This window comes from Aphis gossypii, chromosome 1 (assembly GCF_020184175.1).
Source record: "Aphis gossypii isolate Hap1 chromosome 1, ASM2018417v2, whole genome shotgun sequence".
Classification (NCBI taxonomy): domain Eukaryota; kingdom Metazoa; phylum Arthropoda; class Insecta; order Hemiptera; family Aphididae; genus Aphis; species Aphis gossypii.
In genome coordinates this window covers 49,546,539-49,566,669 of record NC_065530.1, presented here as the reverse complement: position 1 = coordinate 49,566,669, position 20,131 = coordinate 49,546,539, and the positions used below count along the sequence as shown (strand labels likewise).

Genomic DNA, 20,131 nt, shown 5'->3' with positions numbered 1-20,131 from the left:
CTTAGTGTGCAATTTACAAAACAGTCTTAAAGAATGGCTGTAACACGATTGCGCCCCTTTTACCATTTTATAATTTTATCTGGAAAAAAAACGTATCACGAATTCACGATTGTGCTCCATGAAATATAGGTGTTATTTCTTTCAACAATTTTCCAATACATTAAACACTTATTTAAAAATACTAATATATATTATAAAAATTTTTATTTTTCCAATAAGTAGGTATAAAATAAAGAAAATTTCCCATTTTCAAAACCGATATTCTAAAGCTATACTATATAATAACTGGTTATTTAATATGTATACCTACATATATATAGGCATAAATAGTTTTTTTATTTATTTATATTTTTAAATAATGTATTTTCAACAAATTTAACAATTTACCTTTGTTATCAGATTATTTCTAATAGTCCTAATTTATAAGAGATATATATATAAGTGAATAAGAATAAAAGTATAAGCAATTAGTATGTATATAATATTCATAAACTCTCACACACACACACTGATACATTAAAAATAAATTTTATTAAATTAATTAAAAATACTTAAAATATGTGGTAGCGGTAAGTGATATCTACCAAGAACCATCTATGAATTGAAAATTGCAATTATAGAATATTTTGTAGACATTACTCACAATTCTCATAGTTTTAATATATTCAATGAACATACAAATGTATACCTCCCTAATCATATTAAATTTATTAAGTATAAAATAAAAAAAAAACTAAATATGTGAGTGTACAGTGTACACCAATCTCCAATAATAAACCACTGAGTACAGTACAGTTAAGGCATGGGAAATATAAGTAATTAGTGTATGTATACATATATAACATTGTATAGACTACACAATACAGTAACCTATGACTAATGCAACAGATTTCTAAAAAATTGTGTAATCTAAACATGGAAATTTAAAATTTGTATTATAATATAATATTATTTATATTCAACAGTAATTGGATTTTCACTGGTTAGTCTAATAAAAAGTAGCTATATTAATAACGACAAATATATTAATACATTATTACGAGTTTATTACCAATTTGATATTATTACTTTATAATGAGTTATTATCAGATAAAATTAAAAAGTAGATACAATATCATGACTTCTGACAATGGTCAATAAAAAAATGTATTTATGACCAGACATCAACATTTTATTATTTTTTAGAAAAAAAAATCTACAATAATTATAATACTTTACTTTTAAACTATATAGATCATACAAAAAATATAATATGTATAGCAAAAAATTTAAATACTTCAAGTAAAACAGAAAAACATCTTAAAATGTTGCTAAAACAACTACAATTAAATAGTAGTATGATTTTGTTTAAAAATATGATTGACAATGTGTCAAAACAAAGTACACAAAATAGATGTGATAAGTACAAGTTATATTGACAAAAGAAAAATGACATTGGAATATATTAAGTGCCCAATGGGTTAATGGTGATTAGAACACTAAACATTTTTTTCTTTCAAATATCAAATTTCATTGTTCAATTGATTTTATTGTAAAGCTAAGTGTGCAAAAAAAAAACTATTTGTCATGGCCCTATTAAAATTACTTATTAATTAAAAACAAAATTGACGTACTAATTTTATAACTTAGGCTGTAAGAATTTAAAAAAGAAAAAAATCTTATTGATGATTTTCTGTATCATTTAATAAAATGCTCTCTTAATCACTAATAAAAACAAATTGTTTTATTAAAAAGACTTAAATTGCACTATTTTTACAATATTAACACTTAAACATTAAAAAAAATTAATATCTTCACTACAATTATAGGCAAAGATCAACAAATTTAACAAGAAACAATTTTCACTGTACAATTTTTATATTTTAGATATTCATAATATAATATTCTATAATTAAAAAAAAAAAAAAAAAAAACGAAAATAGTCCTCTAACCTATAAAATTGTATATTCTGATTGAAAATGTAAATTACATTTCTATCATTAACAAATAATAATAAAATAAAACAAAAACATAAATAAATAAATAAAGAGAATAATAATATTATGAAATGTTTAATAAATAATCTATTTTTTTTCCTAAAAATGGTATTAATTATTAATATTGTAATTTGATTAGAACACAATAACAGCAATATGGCAAAACATGTAGTATAATTAAATGTATTTACAGTAAAATTGTATGTATTTATACTTTTTCTAATTTAAAATACATTGTAAAAAAAAGTCTGTAAATACGAATACTGTGACTAAAAACATAGAATATCAAGAAAAAAAGCATAGTACCAAATATCTTTAAAATTACATTATAATTGTTAAATTAGTTTTAAAAAATTAATTAAATATGAAAATACTAATATAGTAGTTTAAAATAAAAATAGGTAACACTCTTACACAGGAAAAATAAAAAATAATTGATTAAGACATAATATTGTCAAATGAGATGTGTAAATAATCAAAATAAAAAAAAATTACTTTTCAGAAATAAATTATATATCTTGAGCGAATTCCACTTTGTGTTAGAAATTTAGTAGTAAATTGAGATCTACAAAATATATGTTGAGAAAACATGTATTATGTAAACACTTCATGAAACTTTGAATGGCTATACATTTCTAACAGTTTTGTTATTTATTATTACCATTATTTTAATAAAAAGGTGAAGGAGAATGAAATTTTTAAAATTAAACAATAATATAATTAAAAAAAAAAAAAATGTTAAATTTAGAATTACAACATTAATAATACATAAATAATGTATATTAGTATTGATAATAATATGCGTTTTCAAATATTAATAAGCTTTAATGTCTAAATTCTGTGGATGATGGCTATATACTCCAAGGCACTTTTACTTAATTTAAACTATTATGGAATTTACTAAAACTAACACAAAAAATAATAATCTCAAAAGAAAATCAATGTAAAAACAATACATTAGTTCTTCTAAAGCATATACTGATGAATAATACTTAAGTAGAACAAAACAACTATTTTTTTTTTTTTTTATTTAAAAATTGACATTATTTCCAATTCACCTACGCATCGCACTGCAGAAATTATAAAATGATAAAACGAGGAAGCCAAATTTTTTTGAATATCTTAACGAATTATCACATGAATTTCTATATTATAATATATAGTTAATAATTATTATATATAGATATATAAATTGGTTTTAAAAATCTAATAATTTTATCAATAACAATATAACTATAATAATTAAGAAAGAGGTTTTAAAAAACAATAAATATTATAATATAGTTACTTTTAAAACAGGACAGACAGCGTTCATAAATAAATCACATAGACTTTTTTACTTGTTTTTTTTTTTTTTTAGGCAGGAAAAGGAAATAAAAATTAAATAAATTAAATGAATAAAATGTTGTTTTTCGTACACTATTCCAGTCTTTACAAGCCGAAGAACTAGTATGTATTGAGTGACTGCTCTGCCGGATGTACCCGTCAAAAAATTGCTCTGTAAATTATTTAAATAAACAAATTTAATATATTAAATACATACATATTATGTATTAGCATTCGTACTAAATTTTATATCTAATTCTTGGTCTAAAATTATTATTGTGTGTAAATACGAACATTTGTTAAGAAAATATATTTTTAGAATTTTATTTATTAATTGATATACTGAATTTAAGTGTACAACAAATTATGATAAATTTAATAAAAAAAATAAACAAGTTAATTTGATTTTTTTTAAATATTATTGATCATAATGTATGTATCTATGTAGGTAAAGGTACGCTTTCATATGTGCATCGAATGCCAGGAACACCACACGAGTGATATGCAGTATTAGCAAAATACCCTCCGGCAATCGTGACCATTGTCTGGTTGCACCTAAGAAAGAGTATTTTTATGAACATAATACACATATGTCTGCTAAATAAAAAAGGGAAAATTATTGAGTGGTTTTTACCTATATTTTAAATTTTTATTTCAGGCAAAGAATTTAAGATGATAACTGCTTATAAATATAAATAATTACAAACATATAGTTTATAAATTTATGTATTACACTATACATAAATTAAGTGTTTCTACAGTGTAAATACATTTAAAAATTTGTAACTAACATTAAGACACACAAAAATAAACAAATAAACTTTTTTCTTGTTCACAAAAATATATATCTTGTGTGAACAAGGTTTTTTATATTTTTTTTCTAATTAAAAATCTAAAAATTTATAGATTTTTACAATAACTGACATTGGTATGATAATAATTAATAATAACATTTTATGATAGTAGATAAAAAACTGTATATTTTAAATAATTTAATTTACATAAAATTATTAAATTCTAAAAACTTAAATTTACCTATGCTTACTTATTTTCACGAAGATCTATTAATGGAGCTTGGGAAGAAAACTCATCACAAATCCTCCAAGAATAACAATGAGAATTGTCAAACATATCAGGATCATGATTTTCTTCTAATTATTTAACAACAATAATCATATATTAGTATAAAAATAACAACAATAAATAAAATATACAAAAATATGATCTAAATAAAAGAATAATGGGGAAGCTAATAGCATAAGCAAAGAAAACAGTGTTTACACAAACAAACAGTGCATTATTCAATATTCAATACTTATTGGTATGCAAAATCAACTATAACTAATAAAAAATAATAACAACTAAATTTCCCTTTAACTTGAAAATATTTAAGTATAATTTAATTATCAAATAATAGTATAAAACAAACACAAACACAATTGACTTGCCTTTTATTTAACTGTAACTTGGTGTTATTTTGTATAGTATATTAAACACAAAATAACATATTAAAAAAAAAAAGTATGTTCCAAGATAACTATTACCAAATATAATTAGATAAAACAACATATGTTTAATAATATGTTATATGATATTAATAATTCAAAATAAAGTTATGTTATATTTTGGAAGGATATATATTTATATATTATCTTTTTCGATAATAATTAATAACTTACTTTTTGGGCTCCTTTATGATAATCTTCAGCAACATCCAATTCTTTTTTGCCTTCAGCAACTTTTTCAACAGTGAATGATACATGGTATTCTATTCTATCAATAAGTTCACCCTAAATGGTTTTTTTTTTTTTTTTTTGGATAACATTTTCAGTTGGAATAAGATTGGGATAAGGAATTATTATTTGAAAATCCCAAAATTATTTATGTAATAAAAACAAAAGTAAACGAAACATTTTGAAAAGGAAAAAAAACAAAACAAAACAATCTTTAGTAATAATAAATTAATGGTAATCAGTTAATATTATACACTAAAAACTAATAGTATTTAATTTTTCTAAATACAAACAAATATCAAATAAGTAATAAAAACCTACAAAAACAAACAAATGCATTCAGCAAAGCGAGTGGGACCATTGCAAACTTCTACGCCTTTTGACTTACTCTTCTCGCTTTGCTTTGATATTTTAACGCTTTCTTAGTATCTTGAGTTGCCGTCTGTACATAATCCACGGCGTGTTCAACATGATACTCAATTCGATCAATCATTTCGCCCTAATTTTGTTTTTAATTTATAAATTAATAGAAAACTAATTTTATTTCATATTACATTGAAACATGGTAATATCAAAAAACTATGTAAATAAAAACAATAACTTGAATTTAATTATTTATTTGTTTTTAATTGTTAAAAACAATACCTATATTTTTTTAATTAAATAATCCAACTAAGCTTAATCAAATTTAAGGTAATAAAAGTTATTTTTTTTATTTCATAAATTAATACAAGAAATGGAATGAATGAATTTCAAGGATAAAAAACAACACTATTTCATATAAATGTAACTTACTACTTAGTATTTTAAGCGGTAGAGATGGAAATTAATAGTAAGTTTAAGTACAAACAAAAAAAAAAAAATAATTCTAACATGCATTGAAAAACATTTACGAGGAACAAACAATAAATTTATGTATTGAAATACACTTTACAATTCTTTATATGTGCTTAATGAAATTTGTTTAGATTTTAAGTATAAAATATATATAATGTTGTTCAAAAAAATAGAACACACTGTATCAAAGTCCAATAAAAACATTTTTAACTGAAAGGGCACTACAAAATCTAATTATTGACGTGATTTGTGAGAAATGCTCCTTAAAAATATAAGATATTGTTCCACTATATTTTCATATTTTATTAGTTAACATTTATGCGAAGAATGAAAAAAAAGGATAGGGAAAAAAATTGCTAAATCTAAAATAACTATAACATTAATTATAATAATTTCTTATTTAGATATTAATTATATTTTATTATTATCATAAATAATTGACTATTTTTTTATTATTCAATAATACTTTACATAAGGATCACATCTAATTTTGGCGAATCTACATGTTATTTATTATAGAACTGAAAATTTTTATTTACTAAAAATTCACAATATTTTTCTATAGAATGCTAAGATTTTAAACCAAAATATTAAAATTCTATAACATTATTGTTTTTTATTAAATATTGATCAATTAAGATTTCATGTTGTCATTATTTTTTTAAATGATATTATAAGATATTTTAAAAATTATCTCTATGATATAATATGATGTCAGAGGCACTAAACTTTCTTTCTTTTTAAAAAAAAAGGCGCATTAAATAACATTAGTTGATACACACCCACAGCACACTAATCCATTCTATTTTACCCAATAACTTAATTCAACAAAACAATTTTTTTCCAAAAATAGAAAATTAAAACAACTTGTTTTGAATTATAATCCAGACAACCAATTTGATTAAATACATAAGAAATTAAGTATCAATTTACCATAATAAATACACAAAAAATTCACCACCACATCATAAGGTTAGTACCTCTAGTATGTGTTAGGTGCCATAATCTGGAATAGATTACCCTAATAAAAAAGATTTCATATAACTTTAGAGTACTACTTTTATCCAAAAAATTGTTAACAGACAAAAAAACCACGCAATTTAAATCCAACAGCTTCCTTGCTCTACTCAGTATCTGATTACAAATGGATTGTAAACCATTATACAATAATTAAAATACATACCTGATTTTCTACCAACATTGCCATATCCATGAACATATCATGAAGTTCTCTGATTGAGTTTTCCAGTTTTATAATATCAGCATGCCTGGCTTCAATGTCAGCCAATGTTTGCCTAGCTTGTTGTGTTTCCATAATTATCTAAAAAAAAAAAAAAATCATAATAAAACAAAAAAAAAATTCTATTTTTATAATTACGCCTTGCGTGAATACAGCCGGGTTTCCTTGTTCTAACATTTCTTCAAGTTCATCATTAGTAGTTGTTCTTCCCGCTAAAATATAACACTGAATTAACACAAAATAAACTAATAGTAATTCTTGAAAGCACTATGTATACATTTATGAATATTTAAAAACATTGAACAACTAACAAACTTAGTTTTGAAAATTATTTAGATTTTTTATAAGAACTTATGAGAAACCTTGTATTAACTTTGATACAATATTGAATATCTCCAATACATTGTACTTTTAGCAGTTAACAAACATTAAAAATAAATAAATTGACACAATTTTTATTATTTGATAACTTTTATCAAAATTTAAACGCTAACACAAATATTATTATAACAAATCTTCAAGCATTATACCAAGTCTAATATGATTTCTTAAAACTTGTTTCAAAAATTTAAAACACCTTAAAATTAAAATTGTTAATATCTTGAAATTATTATGTATAGAAAATTATATTTTTTATGAATAGTGAAATGTTTTAAATTTTTAGAATTATATTATATAACAATTTTGCTGTATAATAATATAATAACATCATAACAAAATTGGTAGACTTTACTTTTGAATAACCAATGTCATCAAAATGTTAACCAAACATTAATCTCTCATAAAAATGTAAGCAGCTTTAATCAAACTTTTTTATTTCAGATTGAATAAATTTATGAGAAATCTTTTATTACATTTTCAAACCTTAGGTAAGACAATTTAATATAAATATAAAAAACACATTCAAATAAGTTTTAGGCCAGGCAATACATTTATCACTCTCCTCAAAATCTAAAATATAGTACTTACTTATTTCTAATTGCCTTTGAATTCGACCTTTACAGCGTTCTCTGTAATCTGTCTGTGTACGGTTATATTCTGTCATCACTTCAACAAATTTACGTGATAATGTTGAATGTTGAGTTTTGCGTATTCTTAAATCTGCTGACGATTTGTTCAATTGCTCTTCTGCTTCTATATTCTGTTCAATTTCTAATAAAAAAAAAAAATAATAAACTTAATACTCACATAACAAAAATATTATTATTTAATAAAAGAAAATTAACCTTTGAGTTTGGCACGGACTCTATTAGCAGTTTTTTTTATATCCACCATAAGATCTTCCAGCTCTTGTTTCACTTCTAATAAAACAATTTTTGTTAATACAATTACTTAAAAAAATACCTAAATAGTATATAAAAAGGTAAATACAATTATTATATAATTTATTTTTTATTTTCAACACCCCCTGCTAAAAATAAATAATACAAAATTGTTAGTCAGCCATTTTTTTTCACAACCAAAAAAAATAATAAAAATGTAAAAAATAATGGAGACTTTTTTCCCAATATTTCTTATCTATAACTGTAACAGGAACTAATCTTTCTAAAAAATGAAGTCACTTAAAATTATCCAACAAATTAAGAGTTTAAATCATCTCAACATATTATAACAAATTATAATAAATTTTTTCGAACATAAAATGAAGAAAGTTATTATTTTTAAAATGACCTCTCTTCTGTTTGAAATTATTGTTAATCATTCAATTTTTTAATTATTTGTGCTTACTCTTTCTATACTATATACTAAATAAATTTAATTATTTAGCTATTTTTTATTTAATACATGTACAGTTAAAGAAATAATACTGAATAAGTTAGGTAGGTAATATATTTTTCTACATGTTTTAGAAGCCTCAAATGTTTACATCATTCTAGCCGTGGTAGAGATAGATATAGTAATGCTGACAACCAGTGTTTATTTCAGAGAGTGGACAGGGGGTTAATACCCCCCCGAAAAAAGGCATGACATTATTACGTAAAGTGTACATTGTGATGAGATTTCTAAGCCGATTATCTTAGGCATACCCATCTTGAAAATTTACGATACTCCCCCCCCCGGATAGAAGGTCTGAAATAAACACTGCTGACAACTGTTAAAAAATGTAAAAATATATGATTTTAATTTAGAAGAGGTAATTCAATTTCCCTAATAATATTTAAAATACAATTGAAAATCCATACAAATTTATAAAACGTAAATAATCTAGTTTGCCACATGATCTTAACATTAAAATAATGTATTAAAAAAGTGCTGTCACTTTAAACATAAAATAATAATTAATTCTTATACTCAATTCTGAATAGAACTTATTTACTCATGAATAATAATATTTACTTATTTAATAATAAACAATAATGCATAAATTATTTTTTTTTTTAAGTTTTTTTTTTTAGTAGGCAGTAGACATTTTGTTATTTTAACTACCTAGCTTAAAAGTAAATTATGGTTAATATTAATAAAGATACTTGATCTCTTTTTACAACTATAAGTATTTTCCAAATTCAATAATTTTGATGCTTTATAAACTATAAACCACTATTTTACGAGTGATAGAAAATCATGTATTCTATTTTCAATTCTTAGCTACTCGTGCAAAATTTTTTATAAATTTTAACTAAAAAATAATTTGTATTATTCATGAATTTGACGAATTTTGTCAATATTTGAACTTCAAACGCTAATACAAAATATTGTGCTTATGTATTCTGATCATTTTTGAATCACTATGAAGAACTTTGTGTTAAATTTTCAAGTATTTTAAGCTATTTTGAAACTTCAATTATGTAAAGAAAATGCCAAGCTACATCTGATGAACTTTTCAAGTATCTACGACTTATACTTTTTGAATAATAACAAATATTTAAAATCGTTTAAGGATAAATTGTTATTGTTACGCGATTTCGTAACAATTTAAAATTCAGATGCTCATAACTTTTTTTTCAATGACGCTTCGAGTTTTCTCTAGTTATTTAAAGGATAACTTATAGAAAACTTTTATCTATTTTTTTTTATTTTATGAATAATATGGATTATCTTCTCGTTTTACGGACAACAATTTTTTCGAATATAGATAATAAATTTCTGTTTTTAAATAAAAAAAATAGCACTTCACAATTGTACTGGCGAATATTAAGTGTGAAAATAGACTAATTACATATCAGTGTCGTTTATTTTATAACATATAAAACATTTTATAGCTACAACAAACATATCTTCCAATTAAGATACCTACAGGGACGTACTAAGCCGGAGGGGGGTGTTTTTGGTGTTCAACCCCCCCCTGAAATATTTGTAATACAAATGTAATACTAACAAATTAAATTAATATAATATGAATAAAAAATTAAATTACTTAAACACGATTTATAAATAAAATAAAATAATATTTATTGTATATTAGAGTGATGGGTAGAAAATAATTTGAAAAAAAACTGTTCTACATTTCAATAACTTATTTTCAAAAACACCCCCCAGCATTTTTTTCTGCGTACGTTCCTGGATACCTATATTATGTAACCTAGAATACTAGTCCTATTTATTTTTCAATTTATCGTTAAGAAGAGTTCATAAACCCTGGCAGTTCGACGCTATTATTGTAATATTATAAGTACCTATTCAGACTGGCCAGACCGCTAATAAACATTCTTTCTCCATTTAATATACGACTTTTAACATTATCCAATATTGACTGATTAACGCTGCAACATTTCTGGATAATATTGATATTTCCGGTGCAATTGAATTGACTCCCCAATACAGGTAGTCAATATTTTACTCTAAATAAGTACCTTTGAATTGGCTCCCAAGAATTTACTGTTCAATTGGCTCCCTACCGCTTTTTTTTAAAAAAATGTATTGGTTATCTACCAAAATGTTAATAATTTAAAGAACGTAATTCGTAATTCGTATATTTTACATCATTACACAAAATTAAAAAACAGACAATATTTTACCTAATTGCGTCATTATAAAATGTATGTATATTATATAAATTTAAAAATTTAAAAAACAGACAGTATTTTAGCTAAGTGCGTCATTATAAAATTTATACATACAAATTAATAAGTTAAATAAAAATATTATATTAAACTATTTTTCGGGGTCTGTACTTATTGGTCAATATTTTTATATATTGAAACCTCGAACTTACACCAGTATCATATTTACTATAATTCAATTTTCTAAAATGTTCATCTTTTTTCATCTTTCATTTTCATTTCTACTTTCTTTCCTGTTATCTTTCCTATATTGGAACTCCTTTTAATAATTGTTGTATCAAATTGAATAGGTATACTATATATTTAGAAAGTTGAATATATTTGGATGAGGAGAATTAAATTTCTAATTAAATTTTGAATGAAACGATTCACACGAGTTAGTTGTACGATAAATATTATTACTTTTTTCTGCCCAAATTTGTGGTGAAAATGTTGAATCATTTGCAACATAATTTTCTACTAAATAGTCATTGAATTTTGTGAGTTTTTCATTCATGGCCAGTATTTCAGCTAATTCGTCTGAAAAGCGATCCCCAACTAATTGTGGAACTAGGAACGGCAATCCAAATATATACGTTAAATATTGGCCTATTTCTGTATTTTGTACGTATACCGATGGAAGATCAAACTTTTATATTGCTCAATACAAAGATTGTCCAAGATGAAATCGACAACCACGAACTTTAGTCGATGAGCAAACATCATTTATTGCAGCATTATATATAGCTAATTCAAAATCAACATAAATGCTTTTTACATTAAATACATTATTGTAAGTTAAACAATAATTATCAATAATTCGAAAAATATCAACATATGATTCTTGTTTTTTGTCTTTCAGTTATAGGTGAAAACTAAAGGTACATAAAGATTGTTTATTATTACATGAATAATTGTGAAAAATTGGTAATAAAACCATGCCCGGTGCAAAAAAGTTCCATCAACGTAAAATGTGGTTGATTGACTTAAAAATTTTAATTTTCATCCGTACTAAATAATAAAATCTCTTTTTCCGCATTATTGTAAAAATGCATTACCTTCATACGTTTTTACGTCCATGTCTTTCAAAATAGCATGCACCTCTTGTCTACTACGAGGTAATTTGGTCATAAAGATGCTCGAGCTTGAAATATATTGTGTTTTAGATATGTAACATCTTTAGTTGCAATTGCTTTGTATTATTCTCCCGTAAATATGAATGTAATAACTTCGAAGGGCGTTCACACATATTTTTAGTGGCCTTACGTTTCAAGTTATTGCTTATTATTTGACGTTCAATTTTATTTTATTCGTTCGCATCGTGGGTATGTTTTAGATTGCATGATGTCCACACGATGTCCTCATTTTTCAATACTTTTAAATTGGCAGTACATCCGTTTTTAGTACATTTATACCAATGTTGGCCATTTTGGAGGAGTTTATGAAAACTAAAATTGAATTTATTAACTATAAAAATTAATTTTCCCTTTTCACTTAACATTTTCTCAACAGAATTCATTTTTACACACTCGCGTGAACACAGCGTCTACTAATAAAGTTTAATACATTGATGTCGTGGTCATCAGATATAAAAGTAGTGTATAGGAGTCAATGATAATCGACTATTGTAGACAATTACGACGATTAAGACGATAAGACTAAATTCAATATATTTTTAATGTAAATAGTATAAGTATATTCAGCGGTAAACTATATTATTTGAGGGCAAACTGCCATGCTATATTAGGTAGGTTAACGTCGTTAAAGTAAATGCCTATAATCTTAGAACCCTTGGTTAAAAGATAATATTTAACAATTTAAGGAGCCAATTCAAAAATATATTTTTCAGGACCTAATTTATATTTACCCAAAATTGGAATTCAATGGTAGCCGATATTTCATGTTTATAAACGAAAGACTACGCATAAGTATTTAAATGTGTATAAATCACATAAACATTATCTAAATGTTAACATTATCCGTAACAATTGTAACATACATGTATAAAAACAAATAACAATTAATTAAAATAACTTAGTTTTTATCATAAAAGTTAAAAACTAAATTAACCTAAAAAAATTGTTATTTTTGAATAATGAAAGTGAAATCGTCTCATCTAATGTAAATATGTAAATGCGTTTTTTCGAAAATAAATATTATTAAATATTCTAACACGTTTAATGTCTATTATTATATAATATACAATATTTCAGCACTTCTTAGTTTTTTTTAGTATATTATATTCATGTGAGATTAAGTATCCAGCTAATTTTTAAAATCTTATCTCATGTCAAAACCAAACAAACAAATTCTATAATTAGAAAATTATTTATAATTATACGCATACAGGCCTTAGAATAAAGTGATTTTTAAATCATAGCTAGAAATAAAAACTAACAAATTATTTGACAATATTCACGGAGTCGTCAAGGTGACTAGACTGTATCAGAAGGAAGGCAATGGCGGTAGAGTAGGTTCAGAGTTTTGGGGCTGGGTAGTATATCGATTAAAATCACTGTAAAGGCAAAAAGACGCATTGTATTACAACGTACATCAAATATTAACAGAAAAGTATACAATTATAGCAATTAGTACTTAGTTTAATTATTTTTTTTTTTTTTTTTAATCTTAATAAAAATCATAATTTTGAGGTAAATTTTACATAATTAAAAAAACAAATTTAATAACAATTAAAACAAGTCTAGCCATAATGTGAATCATAGTTATGCATTAAACTTCGAAGTAATCAAGTATTATGCATCACACAGGATGTATCTTTCTCATATTATCATTTATCTTGTTCGCGTGCTTTTTTTATGATTATAAAAACAATAAAGTTGAATTTGTTGTTTTTAATTTACTAGTAATGTTTTTTTTTTCTGAAAATATTGATAGTCGAATTATCAATTTCGGACACGCTTCATTATTAACTAGTTTTCCATTAGGAAAAATGAAGCTTATTTGTGACATAAGATGCACTCTGTATACTTTCATATTATAATACTCTATTATTAATTATTATAACAATAACAACATTTATAAAATTAATTGTTCATTGAAAGATTAACTGACTAGCTTTCTAAAGAAACGCCATAAAGTATTGTGACTATCTATTTAACGCTGAATTCATTAAAATATGAGTAACCAATCAGCTGTTAAGCTATTTCAAAATCCAACATCGTATTAATATCAACTTATTATCTGCTTACACATTTTGAGTATCATTAACTTAACACATAAAAAAAATATGTATTTAAAATGATGATTAAATTATTTAGGGACAATATTTAGACAAATCGATTTTATACCCTCAAAAATATCCTTTATAATTTTTGTATTGGTTGATTTTATTCTAAGATTAATCGAAATCGAAAAAAAAATTGTAACATAAATGCGCTAACATTCTCTTGAAAAGAACTTTTTGTGATGTTTAGTAATTTTCATGATTAATATAAAATTCAAACAATCAAAGATCATATATTCTGATAAAAGATTGTATTAAGAAATTATAAAACTTAAATTCAGCTAAAGAATAACTAAAGGTATATAAAACGTGAAATTTGATAAACTCGGTTAATCGAAATACAATTATTCTGAGGGAGCTGAATTTACTACAGTGATATTTTTAAAGAACTTTAAAGTTTTAGGTTACTCATAAAAAGTAACGGAAAAAAATTTTAAAATTAATATCATAAAGCAATAAATGTATGTATGATTTAAACAAAAAAGATACTAAAAAATTAAAAAAAAAAATTGACAGTCAATTTATAAATAATATTTTATAATATTCTATAGTTAACTTTTTGTATATTTTTAAATAGTTACAACGAATACAAACTACAAAAAACAATCATAACATTTTAAGAAAACTCTAAATTATTAGAATCCCCATTTTAATATTTATCGAAAAAAGTGATTTTAACATTAATTAAACTCTTAAAATAACTTTTGAGATTTTGACGAATTTTATCAAAATTCAAACTTTAAATACTTATAAAAAAACATTGCGATAATAGATTTTCAATATTTTTTTAATTGAGAAATTAACGACTTACGATAAGTTTTATATTCAATTTTCAAGCATTTTTACTCAGTGAATAATTTTTAATCGACATTTATTAAAAAAAGAAAATTCGCATGACATGTAGCTCCAAAAGATTATTTCAAAATTTCATCGTAAATAGAAAACATATTAACATTAGGTGAACATTTTAAGTATTTACGGAATATTCGTTTTCGAGTTACACATAAAAAAAACAAAATTGATTTCATCAAAAATTAAATTTGTGTAATAATTTCCCGTTTTTCATTAATTTCTTTTTTTTTCTGTTTTTTTTTTTTTATTATTATAAAAAAGGTATTCCAAATTTTTACTTTTGACCTATCAACTAGAACCACTTTGCAACCAAAAAGCACCACATTTTTGAAAATTTTTTTCTGTTCCAAAAGTTGATGACAAACAAAAGAAAACATTCAAAATTATAAAATCAATATATATTCACTCAGCTTAGAATCTAAAAGTAAAACTACTCTTAAAAGTGCGTGCATTTTATATTACGAGTATCCATCATATTGTGAGAAAAAACTGTAAACCTAACTCCTTCTAGTATAAATTTTAAACTATGTTTATGCATTCATAATCTATTAAAATATAATGACAACACACTCTTTCACGTTACTCTATACGACTATGTAACATCTACGTGGCTACGTGTTAAGTATATCGTATATCTAATTTTTTTGTGTAACATGAAACCAATGTATAATGTAATAAAGAAAATTACAATTTTATTATAATAACGTTTTTTATTAATCAATAATTCAAGTAAAAAAAAAGAGTAACAAATCAAACAAATCTTCACTGTCAATTTTAACATCAGCATTTAACTCTTTTGAGTACCTAAGTTAAACTTAATAAACCAACGATTTTATTATTCTCAAAAATTGTATTTTATTCTTATATTAAATTAATATATTTTATTTTATATACATATCATACTATCTACAATTTAAGAGCAAAATCTGTATTTTTAAATTTTGTAATAGTAATTTTAGTAGGTAACTAAGCTATAAATTTGTGTAGCATCCTTGAGTTCAAAATCAACCCACAATGAAGCACTTTACACATCGATGTCATCATATTTTCTATTAAGAGAAAAAAAAATGCTTACTATAGCTAAACTATAAACAATTTTGACTACAGAATACGCAATTATATGTTATATTTTTTTATTAATGTATACAATACTCTATTTATATACCTATAAATCTATATATCTCTCACAACAAATTAGTTACAATATTAAAATGAGCCGAGTGCAATAATTTAAAAATCAAATTGAATATAATACACTTTTCCAGTTTTGTTTGTTCTGCAAATTGATGAAAGTTATTAATAATTGCTAATTAATAATACAATAAAAGTGTAACTCTACATTTTTTAATGCAGCATAAATAATAAAATACATAACATAAAATATAATTTATAGCAGTATTGCATTTTTTCTAATCCCAAATAATGTTTATATCTCTAGTGCAACAAATTTTTCTGTAATTAGAAATCAAATTAATTTAAATGGGATGAAGAAGACTGGGGTGTTAATTGGTTAAATAGCTAAAAGGCAATAGCTAAGTATTATTTGTACCATGTTAGGTATAATATGCATATTATAATTTTAGATTAATAGTTATAGAATCACAGATAAACTCATATAGGAAGTAAAACTGTCTTTTTTTAAAGAAAATAAATACCATACATTCCTATTTCTATATCTTTATTATCAAATTAGAAAACTAAAGTCGTTATAATTTCAACTCCAGAGTAATTAATAAATATCTACCTAATTATATACTTACATGCTAAATTAAACATTTGATTTATAAAAATAATTATATTTCAATACTATTAATTATTCAATATACTCTGTACTACAAATATAATTATATCTGATATATTTAAATAATTACAGATCACAGTTATAAATTACAAAAAGGTAATAAATATGATTGTAAATTATAGTATATGATTATTGGCCTAACGAAATATTCTACTTCAGCATAAAGATATTTTTAGCTGATTAATATACCAACTTGTATTTTTATTTTATTTTTAATAAATTAAAAATTGAAATGAACAATTTTGTTAATTAATATTAAAAGTAAATTATTGTGGAATATATTTTTTAATTTTATAAAATAGGTTTGAATATTATAATTTAAATAATAAAGGACTCAATACATTACAATATTTTAAATATGTAGGCTAGAACTATACATGTTAGAACAATTAATTACAATTGTCAATAAATATTATTGAATGTTATTAATAAGTACCTAACTATGTAGGTTAGGTTTCTGTAAATCTTCAAGGAACGATAAATTAAAATTGATACAATATCTGCAATAAATGGTTCTTGCAACATTCAAACTTCAATTGCTCATAAAATATTATTGTGCCATACACTTTATTTCTTTTAAAGTTTCCAAGAAACCAAGATGACAAAATAAAATATTTATGAACTTTAAACTACAAAAATTATTTGCAATTTTAATAAATTTTGTTAATTTTAAATATAGGTAACTGCCAAAATATTAAAAACTGTATCATACTTAGAAACATGAATCAAATCGGATATTCATACCCATAATCACAAATTAAACGCAATTTACTACCAAGAACCAATTATAAAAAATTTATAATAATAAAAAAATTATGTTTTTCTACTTAAAGTGTACAGACATAAAATTAAATAAACAAACTTAATTTAAAACCAATACCTCAATCAATACATTCTGATAACTACTTTCCAAAATAGGAAAAATTAGTTTTTTTGATACTTAACTGCAAACTTTATCAGTAAGATATAATAGGTAATATTTTTTTTATTTCATAAAACAAAACTTTTAATAAGTCAAAACTTTCAAATATTTAACAGAAAACTATTTCCATATTCAAATTATAAGTATAAGCAAAAATACTACAATATAAGCTAACTTTAAATATATAAAAGCTTAAAATTATTGATTAAACATATTTTTAATTAAACTTGACAATAATGCTAATAACATTATTTAAATAAATTACAATTACAATCACCGTTTTTTAATAGATCAAACATCCAAATTTCAAAAATTATTTTAGCATACCAAATACTTATATAGTCAGTTATATATTTTATTATATTTATATATCTATGTTATAATTATTTATTTATACTAATAAATTATAAGGTAAACTAAAATGGTTATTAGTTATATTAAATGGTTAGGTACTAGAACATAATTATAAATTAACCATACTAGTTGATAATAATGAAAATATATTTATATTTTATTCACAACTATGATACAAAATATATCAAAATAGCAATTTAATTATTTCTAATTAGTATGTTATGTTTGTTACAGCCCAAAGTTCACAAATTAATTTTTTGGAGAGCCATTTTGGAATTCAGAAAGTCTTAGAAAACACCAAAATTAATTTACATATTAATCCCAAGAAAGGAAAGACCAAATCAAAAACTTAAATTAAGACTTCATTTAATTTAACATGTAAAAAAGTATAGTGTGGTCCGTCGTTGGCGTACGGTTTGTTAGCCACACCCACCGTACGCGAACACAAGTCATGTTATTTTAAACAGACTAAATGTAATTTTACTATTTTATTAAAAAAAAATTATAAACTTTACTTCATTAAAAATAAAAATTAAGTGATTAAAACATATTTTGGCTATACACATAACAGTACTATGTGATATACATATTATACAATTATTTTTTACTTTAAAAATTAATATAATTTATTTTAATAAAAAAGTCAATAATGTATTTGAATTATGCAAGTATTATGATGTATGCAATTTAATATCTAGTTTAGCACAGTTAAAGGCCCTGTATTGGCTAGAAAGACTCATCACACTGTACGCTCAGTTTTAATTATCCATGATGGGTTAACTACATAAATCTATTAAATCAATAATAATTGAAACGGGACTAACTATACTTCATTTATGATTCAGAGTGAACCAAGCTAAACATTAAATAATTCACCAAGATGAATTTTTAAAATTAATTAAAATTTTAATCAAACAAAATAAAAAATTTTTAGAAAAAAATAATAATATAACATTTTACATATTTTACAAATCCATTTATTCATTGAAATTTCCAGAAATTCCATAATAAAAATAAAAAATAGCATTTAATAAAAGGTACTGCCTTGAAATTCAAACTTAGATAACTGAACTAGATGTAACTTCATAGCAGTGATGCTCTCAGGAATTTTCAATGGGGGGGGGGGGGGACTATGAAAATTTACTAAAATACTCGTAATAATTAGTGTAATTAAATATTAATTATAACAATTATAAATGCCTATAAATAGCATTAAAATAAGAGAAATATTTTGAAAATTAAAATCATGTGAAGAAAATGTCAATCTAAATAACTGGTGAAATTTTCAAGTATCTACGACTTATACTTTTTGTATAATAACAAATATTTAAAATCGTTATTGTTACGCGATTTCGTAAAAATTTAAAATTCTAACATTAAATTCATAAAATTTTTCCTATAATAATGTTTCGAGTTTTCTCTATAGCTGTTTAAAGGAAAGCTTATGGAAAACTTAGTATTGAATTTTTTAACCTAAGATATGAACACAAAAAATTTATGATTTTTCAAATAGAAAATTACTTGCAAATTTTCACAACTTTGACGTACATCGTAAAATTTTAAACTATAAACGCTTATAAAAAAAAATTGTGGCTGAAAATATTTGATTTATTTAACTACAATAAGAACAACTCATAAGGAACCTTGTATTAAAATTTTAAGTTTTTTTGGCCATTTAAAATTGTTTTATCGACACTTCAAAAAAAATTTCTCAGGAAAATCGAAAATTTCAGTTATCAATAAATAGCTCAAAAAAAGTGAAAATATTTTGAAAATTTAGCCATGTTTTAATAATGATAATATAAACACGTGGTAAAAATTTCAAGTGTTTATAGTGATTAGTTTTTTACTTACAACCATATAAAA

The 20,131-nt window shown here is 23.1% G+C and overlaps 1 protein-coding gene across 14 annotated transcripts in view; it reads right to left on the bottom strand.

Annotated features, from left to right (window-relative positions):
* Positions 1 to 1,023: 1,023 nt before the first annotated feature.
* The window catches only part of LOC114132506 (syntaxin-1A), a 24,873-nt gene continuing 5,765 nt past the window's right edge, over positions 1,024 to 20,131 (bottom strand). For 2 of the 14 annotated variants that reach the window (XM_050197946.1, XM_050197955.1), the window contains 7 exons: positions 8,339 to 8,413; positions 8,082 to 8,264; positions 7,251 to 7,324; positions 7,056 to 7,193; positions 5,424 to 5,534; positions 4,348 to 4,453; positions 1,024 to 3,474 (listed from right to left, as the gene is read on the bottom strand). In XM_050197946.1, the coding sequence (XP_050053903.1) occupies positions 4,367 to 4,453; positions 5,424 to 5,534; positions 7,056 to 7,193; positions 7,251 to 7,324; positions 8,082 to 8,264; positions 8,339 to 8,413 (668 nt within the window). In that variant the 3' untranslated portion in view covers positions 1,024 to 3,474; positions 4,348 to 4,366. Of the gene's footprint in view, positions 3,475 to 3,612; positions 3,858 to 4,337; positions 4,454 to 4,981; positions 5,093 to 5,356; positions 5,535 to 7,055; positions 7,194 to 7,250; positions 7,325 to 8,081; positions 8,265 to 8,338; positions 8,414 to 20,131 lie in introns of those variants that run through there. The other 12 variants (XM_050197948.1, XM_050197949.1, XM_050197947.1 and 9 more) reach the window with 12 other exon arrangements.